The 22645-nt window shown below is 35.3% G+C and overlaps 5 protein-coding genes across 6 annotated transcripts; 3 read left to right on the top strand and 2 right to left on the bottom strand.

Annotated features, from left to right (window-relative positions):
- The first annotated feature begins 737 nt into the window (after window positions 1-737).
- Window positions 738-2150, top strand: LOC132182218 (uncharacterized). The gene has a single exon (XM_059595407.2). It carries the CDS (start codon window positions 738-740, stop codon window positions 2148-2150), a length of 1413 nt encoding a protein of 470 aa, XP_059451390.2.
- A 1056-nt stretch (window positions 2151-3206) lies between these two features.
- On the top strand, window positions 3207-6680 carry SIRB (sirohydrochlorin ferrochelatase B). 2 transcript variants are annotated; one of them, XM_059594432.2, is made up of 6 exons: window positions 3207-3418; window positions 3534-3760; window positions 3920-3981; window positions 5351-5461; window positions 5591-5683; window positions 6001-6680. In XM_059594432.2, the coding sequence occupies exons 1-6, from the start codon at window positions 3378-3380 to the stop codon at window positions 6100-6102; spliced, it is 636 nt and encodes a 211-aa protein (XP_059450415.2). In that variant the 5' UTR covers window positions 3207-3377; the 3' UTR covers window positions 6103-6680. The 2 variants fall into 2 exon arrangements, with proteins under 2 accessions (XP_059450415.2, XP_059450416.2); XM_059594433.2 differs by lacking the exon at window positions 5351-5461.
- LOC132181284 (chaperone protein dnaJ C76, chloroplastic) lies at window positions 6617-8631 on the bottom strand. Its single transcript, XM_059594431.2, has 6 exons — window positions 8419-8631; window positions 8100-8283; window positions 7721-7913; window positions 7434-7540; window positions 7154-7355; window positions 6617-7024 (listed from the first exon to the last, which is right to left on the bottom strand). The coding sequence occupies exons 1-6, from the start codon at window positions 8508-8510 to the stop codon at window positions 6882-6884; spliced, it is 921 nt and encodes a 306-aa protein (XP_059450414.2). The 5' UTR covers window positions 8511-8631; the 3' UTR covers window positions 6617-6881.
- A 365-nt stretch (window positions 8632-8996) lies between these two features.
- LOC132181489 (uncharacterized) lies at window positions 8997-12227 on the top strand. The gene is made up of 6 exons (XM_088516629.1): window positions 8997-9159; window positions 9255-9377; window positions 10008-10097; window positions 10205-10446; window positions 11084-11131; window positions 11862-12227. Exons 1-6 carry the CDS (start codon window positions 9066-9068, stop codon window positions 12036-12038), a joined length of 774 nt encoding a protein of 257 aa, XP_088372755.1. The 5' UTR covers window positions 8997-9065; the 3' UTR covers window positions 12039-12227.
- A 7926-nt stretch (window positions 12228-20153) lies between these two features.
- On the bottom strand, window positions 20154-21518 carry LOC132182215 (F-box protein SKIP23-like). Its single transcript, XM_059595404.2, has one exon. It carries the CDS (start codon window positions 21516-21518, stop codon window positions 20154-20156), a length of 1365 nt encoding a protein of 454 aa, XP_059451387.2.
- Window positions 21519-22645: the final 1127 nt, after the last annotated feature.

Genomic DNA, 22645 nt, shown 5'->3' with positions numbered 1-22645 from the left:
GTAGCCAGCCGTCCCCCTCTATCATACTTTCTTGCATTCTCTCAAGAAAAAAAACCTCAAGAATCATATTTGGCCCCAAGGATCTAAAGATTGAAGTTTTCTCATCCTTAAATCCATTCGATCACACGTAAGTATTTAATTTTCTTTTTTCTTTTTCAATATTTTCTGCAAGAGAAATGATAAAAATCATTCTCTCAACCATCTTTCAACTATCTCCCTATAGTAAATGAGTGAATTTACTATTGAATTTTTGTATGACCCACATGAGTCCATAAATCAATGGTGGATCCATTAGATTTGTAAAAGAAGATGGTTAAAAAATGTTGAGAGAATGATGTGTAGCATATCTCAACAGGGGTTCACTGTACCAAATCCAAATGTGCTATTATTAGATTTCTTGAAACCTTTTTCGTCCTTGCACATCACACATACATGATTTTGTTTTTCTCCTTAAATACAACACATAATATATACATGTAACGTTACTTTCCAGCAAAAAGAATCACAATTTCAACTGTTAGACAATTGGAATAGAAATTGTAATTATGATTCATTTGTGAATATATATTTTTATTTCCTGATTATTTTTATTTTTTTTTTATATATATATATTTCACTTTTCATTTTTATTTAGTTTTTCTTGTTCTGATTGATCTCTGTTTCCTTCATATATATATATATATAGAGCGGTGAAGATGATGAATATGGTATTATCGTACCAATGTTGTATGGCGCCCATGATCACCAGGGGTTCACTCTGTTGTGTTGCTACACTTGGGTCTTCTACCAAGAATACCAACCTCTGCTTTTCTACTCCATTGTTTCTTGGGCGGAAGATGCCTTCTATTAAAAGATCATCGTCATTACTGGCATCACCTTCAAAAGCTAATTCACATCCGTTGATGATGATACCACCGGATGAGGAGGAGGAAGATGGTAGGAGTTTGTGCCGTTTCTATGACTACGTAAATGAAAAGGTTTTAAATACCAATATTAAGATTCCTGAGGAGGTTGATCATGCAATATGCATTGGGTCATCTCATGGTTGGCTGGCGTATATCTCCCGCCTTGACTGCTCTGTTTTTCTTTGGAGTCCTTTCTCAACCACTCCACTCATCTCACTTCCTCCCATTGATACACTACCTTCTATAACGAGTGTTCCTCTTGAAGAAGTGGATGAAGAGAACCCCGATGATGAAATATTGGAGAGATGTGAGGGTGATACTTTGCATTACAAATGGAAAAGTGCATATGAATCTGATGATGATTCTTCCCCTGATTTTGGATTTAAAGTAGAATGGGATTTTTCTGATCAAAGCCAAAGTTTCTATACCAGGTCAGCAAAGCGTTTGATTCTGTATCTTATACGCAAGATTGTTTTGTCATCTGTTCCTACAAGTGACGATTGCATCGTAGTGGCTCTGCCTGGTCTTAGCATTCATCGCAGTATTGCTTTTTGTAAACCTGGGGACAAGTCATGGACCTTCGTAGAACCACCACTTAAGAAATATTTTGACATTGTAGATGTCATACATTTCAAGGACCAATTGTTCTACACCATTACCTCTTGTCAACCTACTTTATACGCATATGATCTTGCCGATCTTTCTTCTCCAAAGAGTTACCTAATTGAACCTTGTTTCAAATATGAACACTTATCCTCACTTGAAAAATACACAAGGAGATCTTGCAGAAAAAGATATTATTTGGTCGAATCATCAGGTGAGCTTTTGTTGGTTTGTAGGTTTTTTACTAACAAGATGAATAGCGATGGTGAAATTATACTCAACTCTAGTATTACTAGATCTCCGGACCAGACAACCACGTTTGGCGTTTATAAGCTGGATTTCTCTCGGAATAAATGGGAACCTATTAGATGCATAGGTGACCAAGTTTTGTTTGTAGGTACTAACCAATCTCTTTCTCTCTCAACTCGAAACTTTTCTATTTTAAAAGCGAACTGCATATACTTCACGGATGATTCTTGTGAAATACATAAGAAATATCCTCCTCGTTGGTGCAAGGGTTATGGGGGCAATGATTATGGGCACTACGAGCTAGGAGGAAGATATGTATTTGGAGAATTGTGCAGATTTGGTGATGGTAGGGTTTTACCGCCACCTTTTTGGGTTATGCGTCATTTTCATTAATCTCCTTCATTATATTGTCTTCTCATTTTAAGATCAATCAAAGGTGCCCAGCAAAAGATTCTACAACCACTTATCCTTTATACCTTGATCTCCACTATTTCTGTTGTTTAATGACATTTCTTTTGCTTTCAACTTATGTTCTAGTTTTCTTTTTGCTCGAGCGGTTTGTTTATGTGTTGCATGTTACTCTTTGTCTTAATTATTTTCATACTACATATTCAATCATCATTTGAGTTGAATCCAACAATGAACTTCACCCTTGCTTAGAATCAAGGCTTCTAATTTCATTTTTATGATGGTGAATCTTAGTTTTTGCTTACCAAGATTTTATGAAAAGGGTTGTATAAGTTGTTCTTGGTAAATCAAAATTAACTTGAAAAGAATAAGGAGGTTTAGAAATATTTTAACATTATTTTATTATTCTTATACTAAAACTTTGATTGACAATCACTTTTGTTTTTGTTTTTGTGTCTTTTTTTTTTTTTTTTTTTTCAGCAACGTGTCATTTCATTCATGAAACATACTTATCTTGAAAAAAGGCAATCGATAAATGAATGAATAATTTCAAATACGAACATAACTTTTAAATTAAGTTTAACGGATATCATTTAAATTTTTAATTTAAAAAATACAAATCAATATTTATCACCAAAATTTGTATCTTAACTTGGTGCTTGAGGTTGCACCCGCATGGATAGGCAAAATTTTGGGTAGAAAATAAGGGAGGAGTTTTGAGGCAAAAGAAATTGGGGTGTTAAAGTAATTTGACACGGTCCCATTTCAAAACTGTATATTGATTAAAGAAATGTTATGAGTTAATATTTTTCTCATATTTGACCAATCACATTTTATAAATCAACTATTAGATTTGTTGACTTATGTACACCATACGTAAGTTAATAATTAATCTATTAAATTTATAAGAGAATATAGGTCAAATATAAAGAATTCACCCCTAATATTTATCATTTCTTTAAATCACCTGGCATGCCACATCAGCTGGCGCGATTAGTATTCAATCAGGCCTACCAAATCGCGAGCACTACGTTTGTTTTGTACGTACTCTTACCAAAGAGACCCGTGTTGCGGGAAGGCGAAAACCCGTTTGGCGCCCTACCATATGCTCGATAAAATTCCCGAGAGAACACAAAGCAAAACACAGCCAAGGGAAGAGGGACCATTGACCAATAAAGCAAAGAATCTGCAAGTAGCTTTAATATTTCTTCAATGGCGTCCTTGTCCACCCCTACTCAATTTACCGTTACGAGGTACTAACAAATCTTCTATAATTTTTGTTTGTTTCATATGTTAACATTCTATTCCCATTTTTTCTTTCTTGCTAATCTCTTTGTTTGGGCAATGAACTTTCGTGCCTTGACGCAGTAAAAGGTCCTCAGCTAGCGAAGCAACTAGAACCCACTTTACGTGGACACGGCCCAAGTTCCTAGAATTGCCCAGGTATCCCTCGAAAAGCATATATTTGTCGAGAAGGGTGTGTTTCAGCGATGGAAGAGCTGGGATTAGAAGAAATCCGCATGGGGTAGGTGAGAGAGACGGCGTGATCATCGTCGACCACGGTTCGCGGCGCAAGGAATCGAATCTCATGCTAAGTGAGCTCTAAACTTCGTTCCTTTGTCTACAAGTTCGATTTTTTTGGCTATTAGAGTAATGGTTTTGGTATTTCATTATTCATCTTAGAAAAAATGAATGTGGGTTTAGCTTATTTTATTGCTGATGTGCTCGTTATGTCCTCTTATATAAAATTTCAGATGAGTTCGTGGCCATGTTTAGAGAGAAAACTGGATGCCCAATTGTCGAGCCTGCTCATATGGTATTTTATCTATTTATTTATCTATTAATTTTCTTCGGAAGGAAGTGAAAATGAAACTTTGAATCTTGTCTTATTGTTGAAAGAAATACTAGCTTACTTTATTTAAACAGAATAGTTGCAGAGGGAGCTTTTGTTTTGTTTGTGATGCTCACACGGAAGTTTAACCATTTATTATGTTATTTTTACATGGTTAAGTTTTCAAAGGTTTCGATTCTTTCGGCTTTAAATGCTTTCATTGGCTTTTGCCACTTGCAGTTCTAAAGCAACTATCATGGTACAGTCTATTTTTTCATTAGTGTGTTTTACATTAATCCTTTACACAAATTACCCCCGTCTTCTTCTGCTTCAATTTACCAGTTCAAAGTTCATATATCTACTTATTTGTCACTATCTATTATTTTGCCTAGTGCTGCTAAATCCAAATGGAGATGATGGAGAGAGTTTCTCATGTGGTGATTTATATTTGTTTCAGTGAGGTTGATTGTTTGAATCCTCATTATGCAGAATGCTTAAATGCCGCAATATCCACTTCAGGAGCTTTTGTTGCCCGAAGTACATTAAATGATCTTTTAGCAGCACCAACTAGTTTTTTTTTTTTTTGGTCTTTTTCACTCTCTGAAAGCGAGCATACTTTAGGACTCAATTTCTTCTTATTGAACACAAGATTGGAAAAAAGTGTGTCCCTTGTTCGCTGATAGTGTAATTGGCATGGGTGTGCTGTTAACATTATAGTAATGCTCAGTACTGCATGAACAATGCATTTACAGCCCACTCAAAAGTAGTTGTCTTGTACTTAAAAAAAAAAAAAAAATTACAGAAAGTTTCTCCTCATGTTAGATCGTGTTCCAAACATAGCTTTGTGGGAGATTTCTAGACTCTCTGTGTCTCTTACCAAAGTAGAGTAACCTGTGAAAGGGGTGAACAGTTGATCTTATTCCTGTCCCTGGTTCTACTTGCTGAGGTTAAGGAAAACAGAACCATTTTCAGTTTTAGTTGTGCTTCGGTGCTGAAGTTCATTTGTTATGAGTACAATTTGGTTTTGCCAGCATTCTCAGTGATTGCCATCTGGTCTTTGTGATCTAGACATACAAATATGTGTAGGTTAGCAATGTAAATAGAATCTAAGTGAATCTTTCAGTATTTTTAGTTTATTTTGTAACTATAATAAATTTTCATGTTTATTCCCCTATTATTGTCACAAAGCTGGTTGATAAGTAGTGCTCTCATAATTTTTATTAGGTTTTAGTGCATATAGCAATACTGCTTGGAACTCTTTAACTTTTGGGTGAGAATGCTTTCTTGCTTTGCATGGTGCTTTATGTCTTCAAAGCCAGCTTCTCATTTATTCCAATATCTTTAATGTGAGTAGGAGTTGGCAGAACCATCTATAAGAGATGCATTTCGTTCTTGTGTTGAACAAGGTGCAAATCGTGTGATTGTAAGCCCGTTTTTTCTCTTACCTGGACGACATTGGCTCAAGGTAGCTAAGTTTACTTTCCTTTGATAACTTGATAATGGATCTAATAGAGAATTGATTACTAGAATTTTATATATCTAAGATAGATTAAGAAAACCTGATTGATTGCTCATACTTTTTGTTATTTTACAGGATATTCCTTCATTGACTTCTGAAGCTGCAAAAGAACACCCTAGTGTGTCATATATCATAACTGCACCTCTTGGTCTGCATGATCTACTTGTGGTATAAAATTTCCTCCTCTTCCTTCTATCCGGCCAAGGTTGGAACAAAATCTCTTAAGCTTTGCCAAAAGATCGAACTGTCTCAACTTTATAATTGGGCTATGTGCTCTATGTTGATTTTTTTTTAGATCATTCTCAAATAAGTATATTTTGCAAAATTTCCCAATTATTTTTATAAATTCTATAACATAATTTTTTTGATGAGAACAGCACCCGAGTGGTACTCTAGAGGAACCCCTTCGTTGACAGTCCTTGCTAGTTATATTTAGATAGACGCAGCTGGTAGTCATACTAAGTTAAGATTTTTTATTATTGCAGGATGTTGTGAATGATAGGATTGAACACTGTTTAAGCCATGTAGCAGGAGATGCAGAAGAGTGTGCAGTTTGTGCTGGTACAAGCAAATGCAGGCTCTATTAAATTTAGAAATTGCAGAACAAAATCGTAAGGGGGCTCTCTTACAGTGGGGAGCCATTTCAGCATTAAATCTGATGGAAGCCTCTGGTAATTGGACATACGAAGAATCATGCAATTGTGTTCTTGCTATGATTTAAGAGGATGTTCAACTATTTGGAGGAAATCAGGTGAAATGGAACTTTTTGTCAAGTCTTTTATGCAGGGATGTTGCTGTTGGATGTCATTAAAGTAAGAACCATGACATGTTTGCGTCCAGTCTTGATCAATCTGAAGTGTTGTTTTTGCATCATTTGAGTTTTCAATGCTCCTGTGAGGCTAACTGGATAAAAATGCTCTAATGGTGTTGGGGTGCCTCTGCAAATTTCCTGAGGCAGTCTTGTTGGATGCAATAGCTATAATATTAAACGTATCTGGTACAAGTATGAATTCCATTCTAGAGGGTGGTCCTGGATGAACCCATGTTGATGAGGCTTTTGTCTTTAATAATTATTAAGTTGCAATGGCACTGCCGTTGTAGTTGTAATATACTTGTAATTGAAGATTTGTCACCATAATGATAGAACAAAACATGCTTGGTTCTATTTTCAGTATACATAAGTTGTAATCAGTGCACTTCTTCCTCTTTTCTTATGGTGCATCTGGCCTGAATCAGGGTCTGTACATTTTATGTTATAATGTCTAAATTCGTAATTTGAAGAATTGTCTATAATTGACATCTCTAGGCAGCTTTCTTCAGGAGATTATATATATGATCAAATCACATTTTCCCATCTTTGCATGTTCTACTCTCTGTTCAACTTGTTTGATCCAAAAATGTGTGTCATCCATTTCCAGAGTCTTGAAAACCTCTCCATCTTTATTTTCATGACAGCGTTAGCTCGGGCCTCGGCTTGAGCAGGGGTTTCTTCTTCAGTATTCGCCCGTGCTGCAATTAAACCTTAATTACTTGAGAACAGGGTAAAAGTACAGCGTATAACAAATCATTTGTACTCTTTACTGTTGCAATGAGTTCTAGCTCATGTTGTTAGATCGTGAAAGAGGTAAAAGTTACTACCATTTCTTTGAGTGCCAGCCTGCTGATTCAGCTGCTTGGTGAAGGACTTAGCTGCCATAAAAACATTTGCAGGTCTTTCCCAGCCTCCACCAAATACACCATACCCTTCTTTCGGCTGAGGCTGAATCAGGAACTCCAGCGCTGCCAACTCTTCTGTATCCACCCAATGGATGCAATTCACAGGGCATGAATCAACTGATACCTGTAAGTTTCATCCCCAAGTAGTTATACACAACCCTCATTTCGGTACTTAGACCATGATATTTAATAGGTGCTTTACCTCGATTTTTTGGTCATCATCTCCATATTGAACTTTGACTCTTGCACACCCGAGAGCTTCATCCATTTGGAATGTGTTACTTGCATGGTGTACACATTCTCTGCACCCTGTCAACAGTCCAATTGCACTGGGTAGAGAAATGCCGTGCTATATATATATATATATGTGTGTGTGTGTGTTAAATGATTATGAAGAAATTCTGTGGTGAAGAGGAAAAAAAAAAAAAAAATCCATGATCGGACAATGCAGATAGACAAAAATAGCAGATTTTTTAGTAGGGAAATGACCTATGCATGCATTTTCATCCACAAATAGAGCTTGGGGTCTCAGGGGCCCTTTCCATGAGCTATAACCTAAGCTAGAGTAGTTTGTCCCATATGGTACTCTCATTTGACCAATGGAAGCATCATACTCCCTCCTCAGATCATCTCTCATCAGCACCTTATAGGCCTCATTCAGCATTAGAGTATACTCATGACCCTAAACAAACACCCTCAATAAAGTTAGCAGTCAGATACAGTATTTTGAATTGAGTGCTGCTAGTCTTATTACAACTTTTACTAATAAGTTTAGTTACAAAATTACAGAGCAATTTTTATTCAGTGAAATAATTAAGTAAAAAACAATTGATCTGGAGAAGTAGGAAAACAACTGAAAAGAAATGACCTTTTGGCCTGCAATATCTGGGTGATACTTCTTTTGCAACTTCCTGTAAGCTTCTTTGATTTTCTGGGCGTTTGAATCGACAGAAACTCCAAGCAACTCATAGTAATTCTTCTTCTCTGCTCTTGCTCTTCCCCCTGGCCTCTTGTTATAGTGACATCTGATCACAATGCATCTCTGCCTCCACCTTTGAAAGCCATTGAACAGGACAGGAGTGTTAGTGACTCCACATACAAAAGTCATCTACAATCTAAAATCAAATTTTGTATTTGTATTTGACACCACACACAAAATTCATGTACAAAATTCCAGGCTTTGTCACCTTGACATGGGCTTCCTTGTATCCAAATGGCCATGCACTTGGGAAGCTATTGGCACTGAAATTTGGCCAACTGGGACAACATAGACCGACATACTTCTTTGATGATCTTTTTGGGCTCTCTCTGTTGCGAAACGTTGCGTACTCGATCGGAAGCTGTCTTCAGACTTCAGACTTCAGCCCTTATTCTCTTCATAGATATTTCCATTCATCTTTCAAGGAATCAAAGAGTAAGATATTACTTACAAAAAAAAAAAAAACAAAAGAGTAAGATATTTTATCAACGCCTTTTGCCTCTTCATAGATATTTCTATGTTTATTTAGGCGACGTGTCAAAATTTAAACGACAAAGGTAAACTGCATTTATGGTAGCGCCATATGGCGCCTCAATACGACAGTGCCGCCTTAATAGGCTACAATGACATCAACCTAAATCATCTACGTGGCAATATCTAAAAGGAAAAAAGATTAAACGGCTTTATGGAATACGAGAAAGCAAAACGACGACGGTTTCCTTGTTTTCTCTTTTAAAATGAAAATCGAATATTCTTATTATTTTAAATTCTCAGCGTAAGGGTAGATTCGCCAAAAGATCCATTGGAGCCTTTGAAGAAAAATCCTCTTCAGAGACAAGAAATGTTACTGTGAAAATGGCTTCCACAGCCAAATTTCTTCGTCCAATTACGCAATCTCTCGCTGCGATAACCTCTTCTTATCCCCCAATCTCTCATTCAAGAAAATTCTGTAAGTCTCTCTCTCTCTCTCTCTCTCTCTCTCTCTCTCTGGATTATACTCACAAAATTTGTTTATCTCATCAATCTGCTATTACTTGCTCGCAGTTTATGCCAAATTCGAACCTTTAAAGACGTTAATAAAGGACCTTGAACCTGCTCTTCGCAACCCTGCCTCGACATTTCAGCGTAGTAGATTAATTACGCAAAGAAAGCATTTCCATTTTTCAGGTAACTTGCTCTAATTAATATCGAGTGCTATAATAATGCAAAATCTTGTGGTTTTGTTAAATCAACAGTGTTAAATCACCGTTATCCTATTCGAGAAGTTTAATTTAAATTTATTCTAAGATATTAAAATAAAATAGAAGATGAATTATGGGGGGACAAAACTCGATCTCAGGACTTTTGCTATGATAGGATATTAAATAATCATTTATCCCAATAATAGGAATGATGTTCTGATAATGTTTGCATTAGCGCTGGGGATATCAGAACTTGTATCTTTACGCTTGACTTGAGTAGACTGTTTTAATCTATTGGGAAAATGTAGAGGTTAACTCTTTGGCAAGGGAGTGCCTTTTAAGGCAAATGATTTACATCATGAGATGGGTTCTGTGGTGCTATCATATATCATCCATCTAATCTTTTGTTAGAAATGCTATACCATTAAGATTTGTTGTATAGGGTTTAACGGTGGTTGCTTTCTGGACTTCTACTTTGTTGCTTTATTAACTTTTATTGAGAATCGAAACCTATGGCCTTACTAATGCAATAAGAAATATTGGCCTCATTATGTTATTTGTTTAGTATGCATCCAATTCTAATTGTAATATGGTTGTTGCAATGGAATTCTTTCAGGGAGTAAACTAAGCATTGGAAGCATATTTGTTGTGTCAGTTGTGCTCGGATCAAAAAGCACTTGGCCTCATGTTGCTTGTGCTATGGATGGTGAGCAGAACATTGCTGCTAGTATTATGGGTTTTGTGTTCCATTTTAAAGTCTCATGGCCTTTCAAATATGTGCCTGTATCTAACTTCCATGCTTTGAATTTTAAGTCTTCAATAATGTAGGTCATGATATTTTGCTGGATGATCGCCAGTTGTTGGATGCTTCAGATGAGGAAGAAGATCCAAAGGCCTTCTGGATGTTTGCAAGGAAATTGTGGCTACCTGTTTTTTTCTTTCTTACTGTGTTGACTAACTTGGATCATCCAATTGCACTAATTGCAATTAAAATTGTTCTCTTACTACTCAGCACAAATCCCAGTCCTCTCTCAGTCTATGCATTTGTTGATCAGGTAAGGATGCATTCCACTTTTACTTTGTTATTTATTGATAGCTTATGACTTGAGAGAAAGTCCAACAAGTGACTTTCTAAAGTCTAATCCATGATGGCATGTACAAACTAGTGGGTATTGGGAGGCAATGCATCTCCTAGTGTTTGATTCAGTGAGCTCAAGAAATGTGGATTTTCGAACAGATGATAACTTATGTAATTATGTTGAGCGTAATGTGAAAATGTAACTTTCAATCAATATATGCTTATCTCAGAGGGTATGTATTTTCACTTCTATTGATATACTCTATGTATAATCCTTACCATATGATCATTATCATCATCACCAGTACCATTATGACAATCATAGAGGCTGATATAGTTATACATAGTTTTAGTGCACCAATGGCCTTTATAATTTATTGGAGCTGCTTTAAATTTAAATGGGAACCAAGGCTTTCTTCAGTGAGGTAGCAATATATGATAATATGTCTTGTTGAGATGTGGGGTTGATACTCAGGATTGACTTTTTTTTTGTTTGTTCCTACTTGCATCAAATATAAAGAATAAATTATATTATATATATGTGTGTGTGTTCAAAAGACTCCATGCATGGCTAGTCCTTGGCAATCTCTTGACTTCAAACTTTGCTGTTGCAGTTATGTCATCAATCTATGCGCCAAGAACCTCACTTATACAAAGTAAAGGTGTGTGCCCATCTGTTTTCATTATTTTTCTTTTAATTCTTGTTGCTATACAAATCTTAGAGTTGTCAGCAAAGATCTCGCAGTTTTTATGGTATGCAAATGTGATGCATTTGTCCATTACACAGCACCTAGTGTGAGTTTTTTAGGCTCCTGGGATTGCTTAATTAGGCTTGCAAGTATACATTCTCCTTGACAGATTTGGTTCCACCCGTTTCATGTATGTGCCCATTCGATGATAGTGTATTTTCCAGTAGCCATGTGATATTTATAAGAAATAAAAAGAGCATACAAGAAACACTAGTATATGATGTGTTTTCCAATTTTCTCTTTCTTACACTTATCGATCGGCAGTTTCTCATGGGCACTTGTGTACTCATTCCTAAATTTAGAGTACCTATATCTCAGCTGTGACAATAATCGACATATCGATGAGCTGCATGCACTTCGGTTTATTAATTACAATTTGGAATCTGATAATTGAGAATATGATGTAGTGAATTGGTGGATCAACTTATTGGCTCTGGATAAAACGTCGCCCGAGTCTTCTAGGGTTTTTTTATTGCATGCCTCCCACTCATGTACTTGGATTGTGTTTCTTTGCATGTTTTTACTTGTATATAAAAAAAATGTCTCGTCTGTTAATTTATGTGTTGATGAAATACATCCCTTTTTATTTTAAACGAAGTTGCTTTTACCTACTTGTAACAACTGCTGATATTTTGATTTGCAGTCATTATATGCCAAAAGAGTTGAAGTCCAAGACTATAAGCTTCTCAGCGTTGCCAGAGTCGAACTAAAAGAAGAAGTGATCACTTTGGTTGGAATTCTAGGTGGTTGGTGGCCTTTGCCGACGCTATTTGGTCAGGGAGCGTTTTCTGTGATTAGAAATGAAGCTTTGAAGCATTGATGAGAAAACAACCAAAGAAGCTAATTTTAATTCTAGTTTAATTTAGCTGCTCCTCCACAGATGTAAGAATGCTTAGCTTCAGGGTAGTACCATCCAACCAAAGTCATGTCTTTTGTTTCTCTTGCCTTATATATATATATATAGGACTAATTGTAATTTTCATTTTAAATAAAATTAATTATTGGATCAGATTTTTTACCGTCTCATTTTCAAATTAATTGTTGTCTAGTAAGAAAAGCTAAAACCTTTTATGGTATTCGAAATTATCTCTTATAAGGCATGTTCTAAGAGTTGTTATCGTGAGTAAAGCAGTAGTATTGTACTTTAACATTAATTAATGAAAAAAAGTAAATGTCTTCTATGCAACTTTTGACGAAAGAGAGCAAAACAGTAGTTACTCTGCACATGAATGGAAACAATTTGAATGTTAAAGTACAATATATATATATATATATATATATATAGAAACTGGGATCTTGATCCTAGAAACTGTCATTCATAAATGGCCAACGGGTGACACGAAGGCAATCATTGGTCCAAACTTAAGTCACATAAACAAATTGTTTCCATTCATGTGCAGATCACCCGTTGGCCATTTATGAATGACAGTTTCTAGGATCAAGATCCCAGTTTCTATATATATATATATATATATTTTTTAAATTAGGTATGCTTGGGATTCCTGAAATTCTTCTCCAGAATTATAGGGAATTCAAGCAGAGAATAAAAGAAATTTAAAGACTCGTTGGAGGTTTTCGAAGTCATACATAATATCAAACAAATTATTTTTGTCTTCCGTAAATTTACGGACTCATTGTATATATATATATATATATATATATATATATATATAATAAAAAAAAATTAGTATCAATTCAGCATTAATCAAAAAAAAAAAAAAAAAAAACACAAAACAATAGGTACCATGCATCAATTTAGTTTGTAGATTTAAAAATTGATAAAACGAGACTGAATGGGAAGAAATTTCACCAACACATCTGTAGGAAATTTTTGTCCTTAATTGGTGGTTATAGATCTTGCTGTTTACAGCGTAAATGACCCTTTGGGCCAAGAAGTTTGTGTTGGATTAAGCCCAATGGGTTTTGGCTTTAGTTACAGGGACAGATGGCGAAAGGGGGGGTTGACAAGGTATTTTGCAGGTGGGGAGAGTATAGAAGAAATGTGGGGAAATGTCATTGGCCCAGGTAGATACAGAAGACCAAGTTACAGTTTGAATACTTGAATTAAGTCCAGAGGACCAGAAAGATAAAAAGGTTTTTGTCTGTGAAACAATGTTTGTCCTTCTGTTTTATGTTTTTAGAAGAGAAATTCTATTCAGCATTTTCAAGAATCCTTTTTTTTTTTTTTTTTTTAATTGTAATGAATGTGAATGTATCACATAGACAAAAATATTAAGAAATTAACACTTAAAAATGCTAAGTAGCATTTCTCTTTAAAAAAATATTAACAAATAGACTAAATCATAAAATACTTACAATTATTTTTACATCAAAAAACCTTTTCAAACATAAAACAATAAATAAATAAATAAAATGAGAAATGCTACTTGCTCTACTATTCTCCTTGTGTCCTCCTAGTCATAGTGGGATATCATTTTTTAAAAATTGAGTGAAATAAAATAATATCTACCTAGAATTAAGAGGACACAAGAAGAACACTAAGGGTCCGTTTGGTTTGCGAAATAAACCTCTAGAATAGAATGGTCATTTCTTTTCTCAAAAAAAAAAAAAAAAAAAGGTTATTCCTATGGAATAGTCATTATTTTGTTTGGTAAGAGTTTACTTCTAGGAATGGTTATTCTCGTGGGAATCACTAATCTCATACACACAAGAATAACTATTCCTCTAAAAAATGAGAGGAATAACTATTCCTGAGGGAAAGGACAAGGTTTTCCAAAATATATATATATATATATTTTCCTCTCAAACAAAAATAAATTAAAATAAAATAAACCCAAAAAATCATGTGGGTGGCTGACCACCCCAATTTTCTTGAACTTGGACATATTTGACGTACTTGCATATCCAAATTTTATTCATTCAAAGATACACAGCATATCCAAAAATCATGACCAAATGTAATCATTAACCCACTCAAAATTTCATACATTTGGAACTGTTTAACAACTTTAGCTTTCAAGCTTAGAAAAATCATAACTCTTTCAATTTAACTCCAAATGACATGAAATTTAACTTAAAATTTAATTCATTCAAAGGCCTACAACATACCCAAAAACATGAGGGTGCTATGTATTCTTTTATTTTCATATCGGAAAAAACAAAAAAAAACAAAAGAAACCGAATAAAGAATTGTCAAAAGCGACACCTAGCAAAAGCGCCAAATAACTACTATTTTGAGTAGATGCAGCATCCATTGGAGTACTGGACGGTTTGGGACATGGGTGAGTTAACGAGAAACCTGAGCATCTAGTTCTGGCTCACCTTTTCCAGGAAGTCTGAATTGCCGCCCTGGCCGGAACCCGAAGAAGAGGAACAGTAAGAGGAGTGTTGAGGCATAGATAGAGAGCCTTGAGCTGAGCTTGTAGGTATTTGGTGTACTTGCATATCCAAATTTTCTCATTCAAAGACCCACAACATATCCAAAAATTGTAACCAAATGTGATCATTAACTCACTCAAAATTTCATATATTTTGAGTCTCTTTGACTGTTTGACAACTTGACCTTTCATGCTTAGAAAAATCATAACTCTTTCAATTTAACTCTAAATTATATGAAATTTGACTAAAAAATTTCTTCATTCAAAGGCCTACAACATATCCAAAAATTTGAGGGTAGCATGTATTCTTTTGTTTTCATATCGAAAAAAAAAAAAAAAAAAAAAAAAAAAAAGGAACTGTAAAAAATGACACCCAGTAAAAGCGGCGGAGAGCTGCTCTTCTGAGTAGATGCAACGTCCATTAGAGTACTACACGATCTGGGACATGGGGGAGTTGACTAGGAACTGGAGCATCTAGTTCCGGCTCACCTTTCTGAGATAAGTCTGAATCGCCACCCTGGCCCGAACCCGAAGAAAGGCACACTAGGAAAAGTGTGGAGGCATAGACTGGAGAGTCTTGAGCTAAGCCTAAAGGTATTTAGTGTATTTGCATATCCAAATTTTCTTCATTGTAAAGCCCACAACATATCCAAAAATCGTGACAAGTTTTGACGCGTTGACTTAGAGATTTATAATATATTTACCATAACAATATTGTTTGCTTCTTCTTCTCCTCCTTCAAAAAAACGTTGTAGTTGCTTACTTGTTGAGCATATGGCCGGTTGTCCATTGGAAACTTCATATGTGTGTGATAGACACAATCCCCCAACATTTCGAAAGCAATATTGTTCATCGCAATTGTGCGAAAATGTTGGGTGAAATTCAATCATATAGGTTGTCATCGCAACCTTATCAATGTTTTCTGCTTGTTCAACATTGTTTGGAAACATCTTTTTCGATATATGAGTAAAACAGTGGGGGCAACGGAACATGCATTTTGCGTGTGGGATAAAAGCTCAGTTTCTATTTTTTTCGATTTCTACATTAACAGTTTGGTCTCTTTTTGAATCAAAATTGTTTTTGTTTTTCTTTGCCTTCGCTATGACAGAATGCAAGGTATGTATATGTGAGTGACGAATTATAGGAAAATAGGGAGAATAAGGGAAGGCAAGGTTGACATTATGTGAACGTGTAGGAGGAACAAGGAAACCAAACAAGAGTGAAAATGTGAATTTGCATGCAGAAGATCATGAGTGCCAAGCGCCATTAGTAGATAACTATGAAAAATACGAAGGGAATTGGCAGAAGCATGCATGCTTTAAATAGGAAGAGTCAGACCATGGTTGAGCAAGGAATGAGATCCTCTCCATTTCCTTTAGCAACAAGCGTGATTTTTTTTTCCTATATGAAAAGAAAAGAATACATAGCACCCTCAGATTTTTGGGTATATTTTAGGCCTTTGAATGAAGAAAATTTTAAGTTAAATTTTGTGTCATTTGGAATCAAATTGAAAGAGTTATGATTTTTCTAAACTTGAAAGGTCAAGTTGTCAAACAGTTAAAGCGACTCAAAACATATGAAATTTTGGGTGGGTTAATGATCATGGATTTATAAAAGAAGAAACCGAATAAATGAATGTCAAAATGTATAAAAGAAGAAACCAAAAAAAGGACCATCAAAAGAGACACCCAGCAAAAGCGAGGGAGAGCTACTCTTCCAAGTAGATGCAACATCTATTGGAGTATTGCATGGTTTGGGACATGGGTGAGTTGACAAGAAACTGGAGCATCTGGTTCAGGCTCACATTTCCCATAAAGTTTGAATCGCCGCCCTGACACGAATCCGAAGAAGAGGCATACTAAGAGTGTTGAGGCTTAGACGGGAGAGCCTTGAGCTGAGCCTAGAGGTATTTGGCGTACTTGCATATCCAAATTTTCTTCATTCAAAGGCCAACAACATATCTAAAAATCGTGACAAAATGTGATCATTAACCCACTCAAAATTCCATACATTTTAAGTCCCTTTAACTATTTGACAACTTGATCTTTCAAGCTTAGAAAAATCATAACTCTTTCAATTTAACTCCAAATGACACAAAATTTAACTTAAAATTGTCTTAATTCAAAGACCTACAACATACTCAAAAATCGGAGGGTGTTATGCATTCTTTTCTTTTCATATCGGAAAAAAAAAAATCTAAAGAATAAACCAAATAAATGATTATCAAAAGCGGCGGAGAGTTGCTCTTCTAAGTAGATGCAACGTTCATTGGAGTTCTGCACGGTCTAGGACATGAGCAAATTGCCAAGGAACTAGAGCATCTGGTTTCGGCTCACTTTTCCTAGGAAGTCTGAATTGTTGCCTTGGCCCAAACCCGAAGAAAAGGCACATTAGGAGGAGTGTTGAGGCATAGACTCGAGAGCCTTGAACTGAGCTAGAAGTATTTGGTGTACTTGCATATCCAAATTTTCTTCATTTAAAATCCCACAGTATATCCAAAAATTGTGACCAGTTTTGGCACTTTGGCTCAGGAATTTATAATATATTTACCTTAACAATATTTCATGCTTCTTCTCATCCTTCAAAAAAACGTTGTAGACGCTTGCTCGTTATGCATATGGCCGATTGTCCATTGGACATTTCATGTGTGTGTAAGAGACAAAATCCCCCTAACGTTTCAAAAGCAATATTGCTCATCATAACTATGAGAAAATGTTGGGTGAAATTTAATCATATGGGTCTTCATCACAACCTTATCAATGTATCCTACTTGTTCGACATTATTTGGGAACACTTTTTTCGGTAGGTGAATAAAACAGTAGGGGCAGCGGAACATGCGTTTTGCGTGTAAGATAAAAGCTCATTTTCCATTTTTTTCTGGTTTCTACATTAACCGTTTGGTCTCTTCGACTCAGAATTGTTTTTGTTTTTCTTTGCCTTCACTATGACATGATGCAATGTATGGATATGTGAGTGACGAATTGTAAGAAACGATGAAGAATAAGGGAAGTCAAGGTTGACATTACGTGAATGTGTAGGCGGAACAAGAAAACCAGACAAGAGTAAAATATGAATTTGCATGCAGGAGATCATGAGAGATTAACCCACTCAAAATTTCATATATTTTGAGTCCCTTTAACTATTTAACAACTTGACCTTTCAAGTTTTAAAAAATCATAATTCTTTCAACTTAACTCTAAATGACACGAAATTTAACTTAAAATTTTCTTCATTTAAAGACCTACAACATACCCAAAAATATGAGGGTACTATGTATTCTTTTCGTATCATATTAGGAAAAAAAAAATTAAACTTGTTGTTCAAGGAAATGGAGATGATCTCATTCCTTGCTCAACCAAGGCATGACCCTTCCTATTTAAAGCATGCATGATTCTGCCATTTTCCTTCATATTTTCCCTAATTGTTAATTAATGGCGCTCATGATTTTTTGCATGCAAACCCACATTTTTACTCTCGTTTGGTTTCCCCATTCCGTCTACACGTTCACGTAATGTCAACCTTTCCTTCCGTTATTCTCCATCTTTTCCTACAATTCGTCAATCACATATCTATACCATGTATCCTGTCATAGAGAAGGCAAAGAAAAATAAAAGCAGTTCTGAGTCAAAGATAAACCAAACGGTTAATGTAGAAATCGAAAAAAAAAAAAAAAAAAAAAAAAAAAAAAAAAAAAAAAAAAAACTTTTATCCCACACGCAAAATGCATGTTCTGCTGTCCCCATTGTCTTACTCACCTATACAAAAAAGTGTTTCCAAATAATATCGAACAAGCAGGATGCATTGATAAGATTGTGATGAAGACCAATATGATTGAATTTAACCCAACATTTTTACATAGTTGCAAGTTTATTATCAACTATGCAAAACTATTGAGATCTTATAACTATTGCCAATCATCATTGCAAAAAATATATATATATATACTCAGGAATTTATAATATATTTACCCTAACAATATTGCATGCTTCTTCTCCACCTCCTCCTCCTTCAAGAAAACCAATTGGGTTAGGGCAGCGGTTCAGACTTTCTGGGAAGGGTGAGCCGAAACCAAATGCTCTAGGAGGAGTGTTGAGGCATAGACTCAAGAGCCTTGAGCTAAGCCTAGATATATTTGATGTACTTGCATATCTAAATTTTCTTCATTCAAAACCCCATAACATATCCAAAAATTGTGACCAGTTTTGGCGCGTTAACTCAGAAATTTATAATATATTTACCCTAACAATATTGCATGCTTCTTCTTCTCCGCCTTCAAGAAAACATTGTAGTCGCTTACTCGTTGTGCATATGGTCAATTGTTCATTAGACACTTCATGTGTGTGTGATTGACACAATCCCCCATTATTTCAAAAGCAGTATTGCTCATCGTAACTATGTAAAAATGCTGGGTGAAATTTCATCATATGGGTCTTCATCGCAATCTTATCAATCTATCCTGCTTGTTCGACATTGTTTGGGAACACTTTTTTTGCTAGGTGAGTAAAACAGTGGGGGCAGCGGAACATGCGTTTTGCGTGTGGAATAAAAGCTCATTTTCTATTTTTTCCGGTTTCTAACCGTTTGGTCTCTCTGACTTAGAACTGTTTTTGTTTTTCTTTTCCTTCACTATGATAGGATGCAAGGTATGTATATGTGAGTGACAAATTGTAGGAAAAGATTGAGAATAAAGGAATGCAAGGTTGACATTACGTGAATGTCAACATTTTGAGTCCCTTACTATTTGACCACTTGACTTGAGCTCTTGTTTCTTGAGATCTTGTAATGAAACCATGACCAAAGATCTCAAGATCTTGAAATCTTCTTTAGTATAGTTTCATTCTTCTTTTATAATTGTCTCTTGAGATCTTATAACTATTGTCTCTTGAGCTCTTGTAACTATTGCTAACTGTCGTTGTAAAAAAAGAAAAATTACACTTAGGGAGGTAGGAGTGTCAACCCGGTCCCAGTTCCCGGTTTTTGGCCAAAACCGAGGACCGGAATTGGGGTACCTCGGTTCTTGGTTTTGGGCAATCAGAACCGAGAATCAGGTCCCGGTATATATATATATACACCCGGTTCCAGTTTCCCGATTATCACCGGGACCAAAACTGAAGTCCCTGGTTTAAAATTTTCCTTTATCAAGCATAAAAGCCAAAGGCAAAAGTCATTTAAATTCCTATAAAACTAGTAAAATATCTCAACAACATGAATTGGTTAAGTAACAATATACTGAAAAGTCAATTACTAAAAGAGCGAAACCGGCAAATAGAAAATACATATATATATATATATATATATATATATAGGAAATGGGCAAAATATAGTAATTCTATAAGCCTTCTGGCATTATTTCGGCAAAATAACAAATAAGAGAATAAATTTCGAATTATAATAAGGCATCAAGACAACCCCAAAGCCAATTATATATGTAGAAAATAGAACCTGAATTGTAAATAACACAACAAACCACCCAAGTAATCAAAAAAAAAAATCTAGAACATAGTTGAAAGCAAAATAAACATCACTAGACAACGTAACTAATGGAGATCAAGGTATAACAAGATAAGCGGGGGTAGAAGACAATATAATGAACAAGACTAATGAAAATTGCGCATAACCCATACAGGTGGTGGTAAAATCTTCTGGTCACGACATTTCAAACCTGCTCTAATTGTAGATCCTTCAAGCTCGTAATGACCAAAATCTTGACCCCCATAAGAATGATATTTCCTATGTATCCAGTAAGAATCATCTGTGAAGTATATACGATTTGCTTTCAAACTGGTAGAGTGCTGAGCTGAGAGAGAGAGAGATTGATTAGTACCTAAAAACACAACTTGGTCACCTATGCATTTTATACATTTCCACGTATTCCGAGAGAAATCTAGCCTATAAACGTCAAACATTATTGTTTGGTCTGGAAATGTATTAGAATCATATGAATATGTAAATTCACCATCGTCATTCATATTGTTCGTAATGAGCCTACGAACCCATAAAAGATCACCTAATGATTCGACTAGATAATATCTCTGTGAGAACGAACTCCTCATGCCTTCATCAAGTGCCGATAATGGTTCAAAGTCGAAAGAAGTTTCGAGATTGTAACTCTTTGGAGAAGAAAGATCAGCAAGATCATAAACGCATAAAGTAGTACCCCCATAATTGGACACTGTGTAAAACAATTGGTTCTTGAAATGTATGACATCTGCAAGGTCTAAAGATTTCTTAAGTGGCGGCTCTACAAAGGTCCATGACTTGTCCCCAGGTTTACAAAAAGCAATACTGTTACGAGTATTATGCCTAGGAAGAGCCACTACAATGCAATCATCACTTGTTGGAGCAAATGACAAAACAATCTTTCCTATGATTCGTAGACTCAAAAGTTTTGGAGACATGGTATAGTAACTTTTGCGTCCATGTTGCTCTTCTGTTTCAACTTTGAACCCAAAATCTGAGGAAAAATTATCATCATATGCAACATCATCCTCTTCTACATCATCATCTAACTCTTCACGAGGAATAATTGTTACGAAGGGTAACGTATGAATGGGAGGAAGCAAGATGAGTGGAGAGGTTGTGAAGGGACTCCAAAGGAAAACTGAGCAGTCAAGACGGGAGACATATGCTAGCCAGCCATGAGACGACCCAACGCATATTGCACGATCAACCTCTTCTGGAATCTTAGTATTGGTATTTACAACCTTTCCATTCATGTAGTCATAGAAACGACAGAGACTTCTGCCATCTTCGTCTTCCTCCTCCGGTTCTATCATCATCAATGGATGTGACTCAGAAACATGGGCCGCTTTTGAAGGCGATGTCAATAATGATAATGACGATAGTCCAATAATAGAAGGCATCTTTCTGCGCGAAAGAAACAATGGAGTAGAAAAACTGAAGCCAGTCTTCTTGGTACAAGACCTAAGTGTAGCAACATGAAAGAGTGAACTCCTGGTCATGGGCATAGAGCATTGGTAGGGTAATACCATATTCATCCTCTTCAAGGAAACAACCAATCAGAATCAGAAAAAGAAAATAAAAAGGAAAAGTGAATAAAAAAACATAAAAATAATCAGCACAAATGAATCATAATTACAATTTCTATTCTAATTCTCTGGAACAGATCGTTGAAATTGTGATTCTTTTTACATTGTACACGTGACTACACAAGTTCACAAATATGTTTGCACAAAAGATTCAATGAGAAAAAAGAAAATTAAATTAAATACTTACGTTCGATCGAGTGAATTTAGGGATGAGAAAACTTCAATCTTTAGATCCTTGAGAACGTACGCGCGTGTATATTGGTAGAGAGAGATAATCGAAATTTGACTTGAGAAAACAAGGGGTGGCCGAATATATGGAGTGATACGGTCCTTTTTTTTTTTTTTTTTTTTTTTTCTTAATTTAAGAGCTAGAATGTAAGAAAATGTGAGAGCTAGTTGAAAGAAAATGAAGGGAAAAGAGAGAGAGAGGGGAACGGCTACTGAGGGGCCAGAATTTAATTTGTGTCTCTCTATATTAGTTATTTATTTATTATTATCATTATTGTTTATTTTAATTAGGACTAAATGCTATGAATTAATGAAATAAAATTTAATTTTGGTGTAAAACGCAATCTTCCATTTCAAAATCCATCAATTTATTTCATTTAGTGCATTTTGAAGGGTAGTGTTGTTTAAAAAATTTAAAGATGGTAGTGCACTAAATGCAATACCAAAATTCACTAAATTGAGGAAATAAAAAGATTTTGAAATGGAGAGGATCCTTTTCCAACGGATCCTCTCTATTTCAAAATCTCTCAATTTCTTCTATTTAGTGCATTTTGAAGGGTATTGTTGTCTAAATTTTTTAATAATGGTAGTGCATTAAATGCAATACCCTTCAAAATACACTAAATGGAAGAAATAAATGAATTTTGAAATGGAGAGATCATTTTCCAAAAAAGAGGGAGGCGTTCGGTTTGGTTGTTTCTAGAATCTTGTGTTTTTATTGATATTACTCATTAATGAGTTATATTATGTACGTGGTGAATCTGACGGTTGAGAGTTTTTTGGTTATTATCATCCTATCCGTTTGTTGTGTG

This window comes from Corylus avellana, chromosome 5 (genome assembly GCF_965113065.1).
Source record: "Corylus avellana chromosome 5, dhCorAvel1.hap1.2, whole genome shotgun sequence".
NCBI lineage: Eukaryota > Viridiplantae > Streptophyta > Magnoliopsida > Fagales > Betulaceae > Corylus > Corylus avellana.
Note: the sequence above shows the minus strand (reverse complement) of the source record. Positions and strands in the feature narration are given on the sequence as shown.

Coding starts and splice junctions, on each gene's coding strand:
- LOC132182218 (XM_059595407.2), top strand. CDS start 738: ATGATCACCAGGGGTTCACTCTGTTGTGTTGCTACACTTGGGTCTTCT.
- SIRB (XM_059594432.2), top strand. CDS start 3,378: ATGGCGTCCTTGTCCACCCCTACTCAATTTACCGTTACGAG. Junction 3,419..3,533: donor ACTCAATTTACCGTTACGAG/GTACTAACAAAT, acceptor GCCTTGACGCAG/TAAAAGGTCCTCAGCTAGCG. Junction 3,982..5,350: donor TTGTCGAGCCTGCTCATATG/GTATTTTATCTA, acceptor TAATGTGAGTAG/GAGTTGGCAGAACCATCTAT.
- LOC132181284 (XM_059594431.2), bottom strand. CDS start 8,510: ATGTCGGTCTATGTTGTCCCAGTTGGCCAAATTTCAGTGCCAATAGCT. Junction 8,284..8,418: donor ACAAGGAAGCCCATGTCAAG/GTGACAAAGCCT, acceptor TGGCTTTCAAAG/GTGGAGGCAGAGATGCATTG. Junction 7,914..8,099: donor CAGATATTGCAGGCCAAAAG/GTCATTTCTTTT, acceptor GTGTTTGTTTAG/GGTCATGAGTATACTCTAAT.
- LOC132181489 (XM_088516629.1), top strand. CDS start 9,066: ATGGCTTCCACAGCCAAATTTCTTCGTCCAATTACGCAATCTCTCGCT. Junction 10,098..10,204: donor TGTTGCTTGTGCTATGGATG/GTGAGCAGAACA, acceptor TTGAATTTTAAG/TCTTCAATAATGTAGGTCAT. Junction 10,447..11,083: donor TCTATGCATTTGTTGATCAG/GTAAGGATGCAT, acceptor TTGCTGTTGCAG/TTATGTCATCAATCTATGCG.
- LOC132182215 (XM_059595404.2), bottom strand. CDS start 21,518: ATGACCAGGAGTTCACTCTTTCATGTTGCTACACTTAGGTCTTGTACC.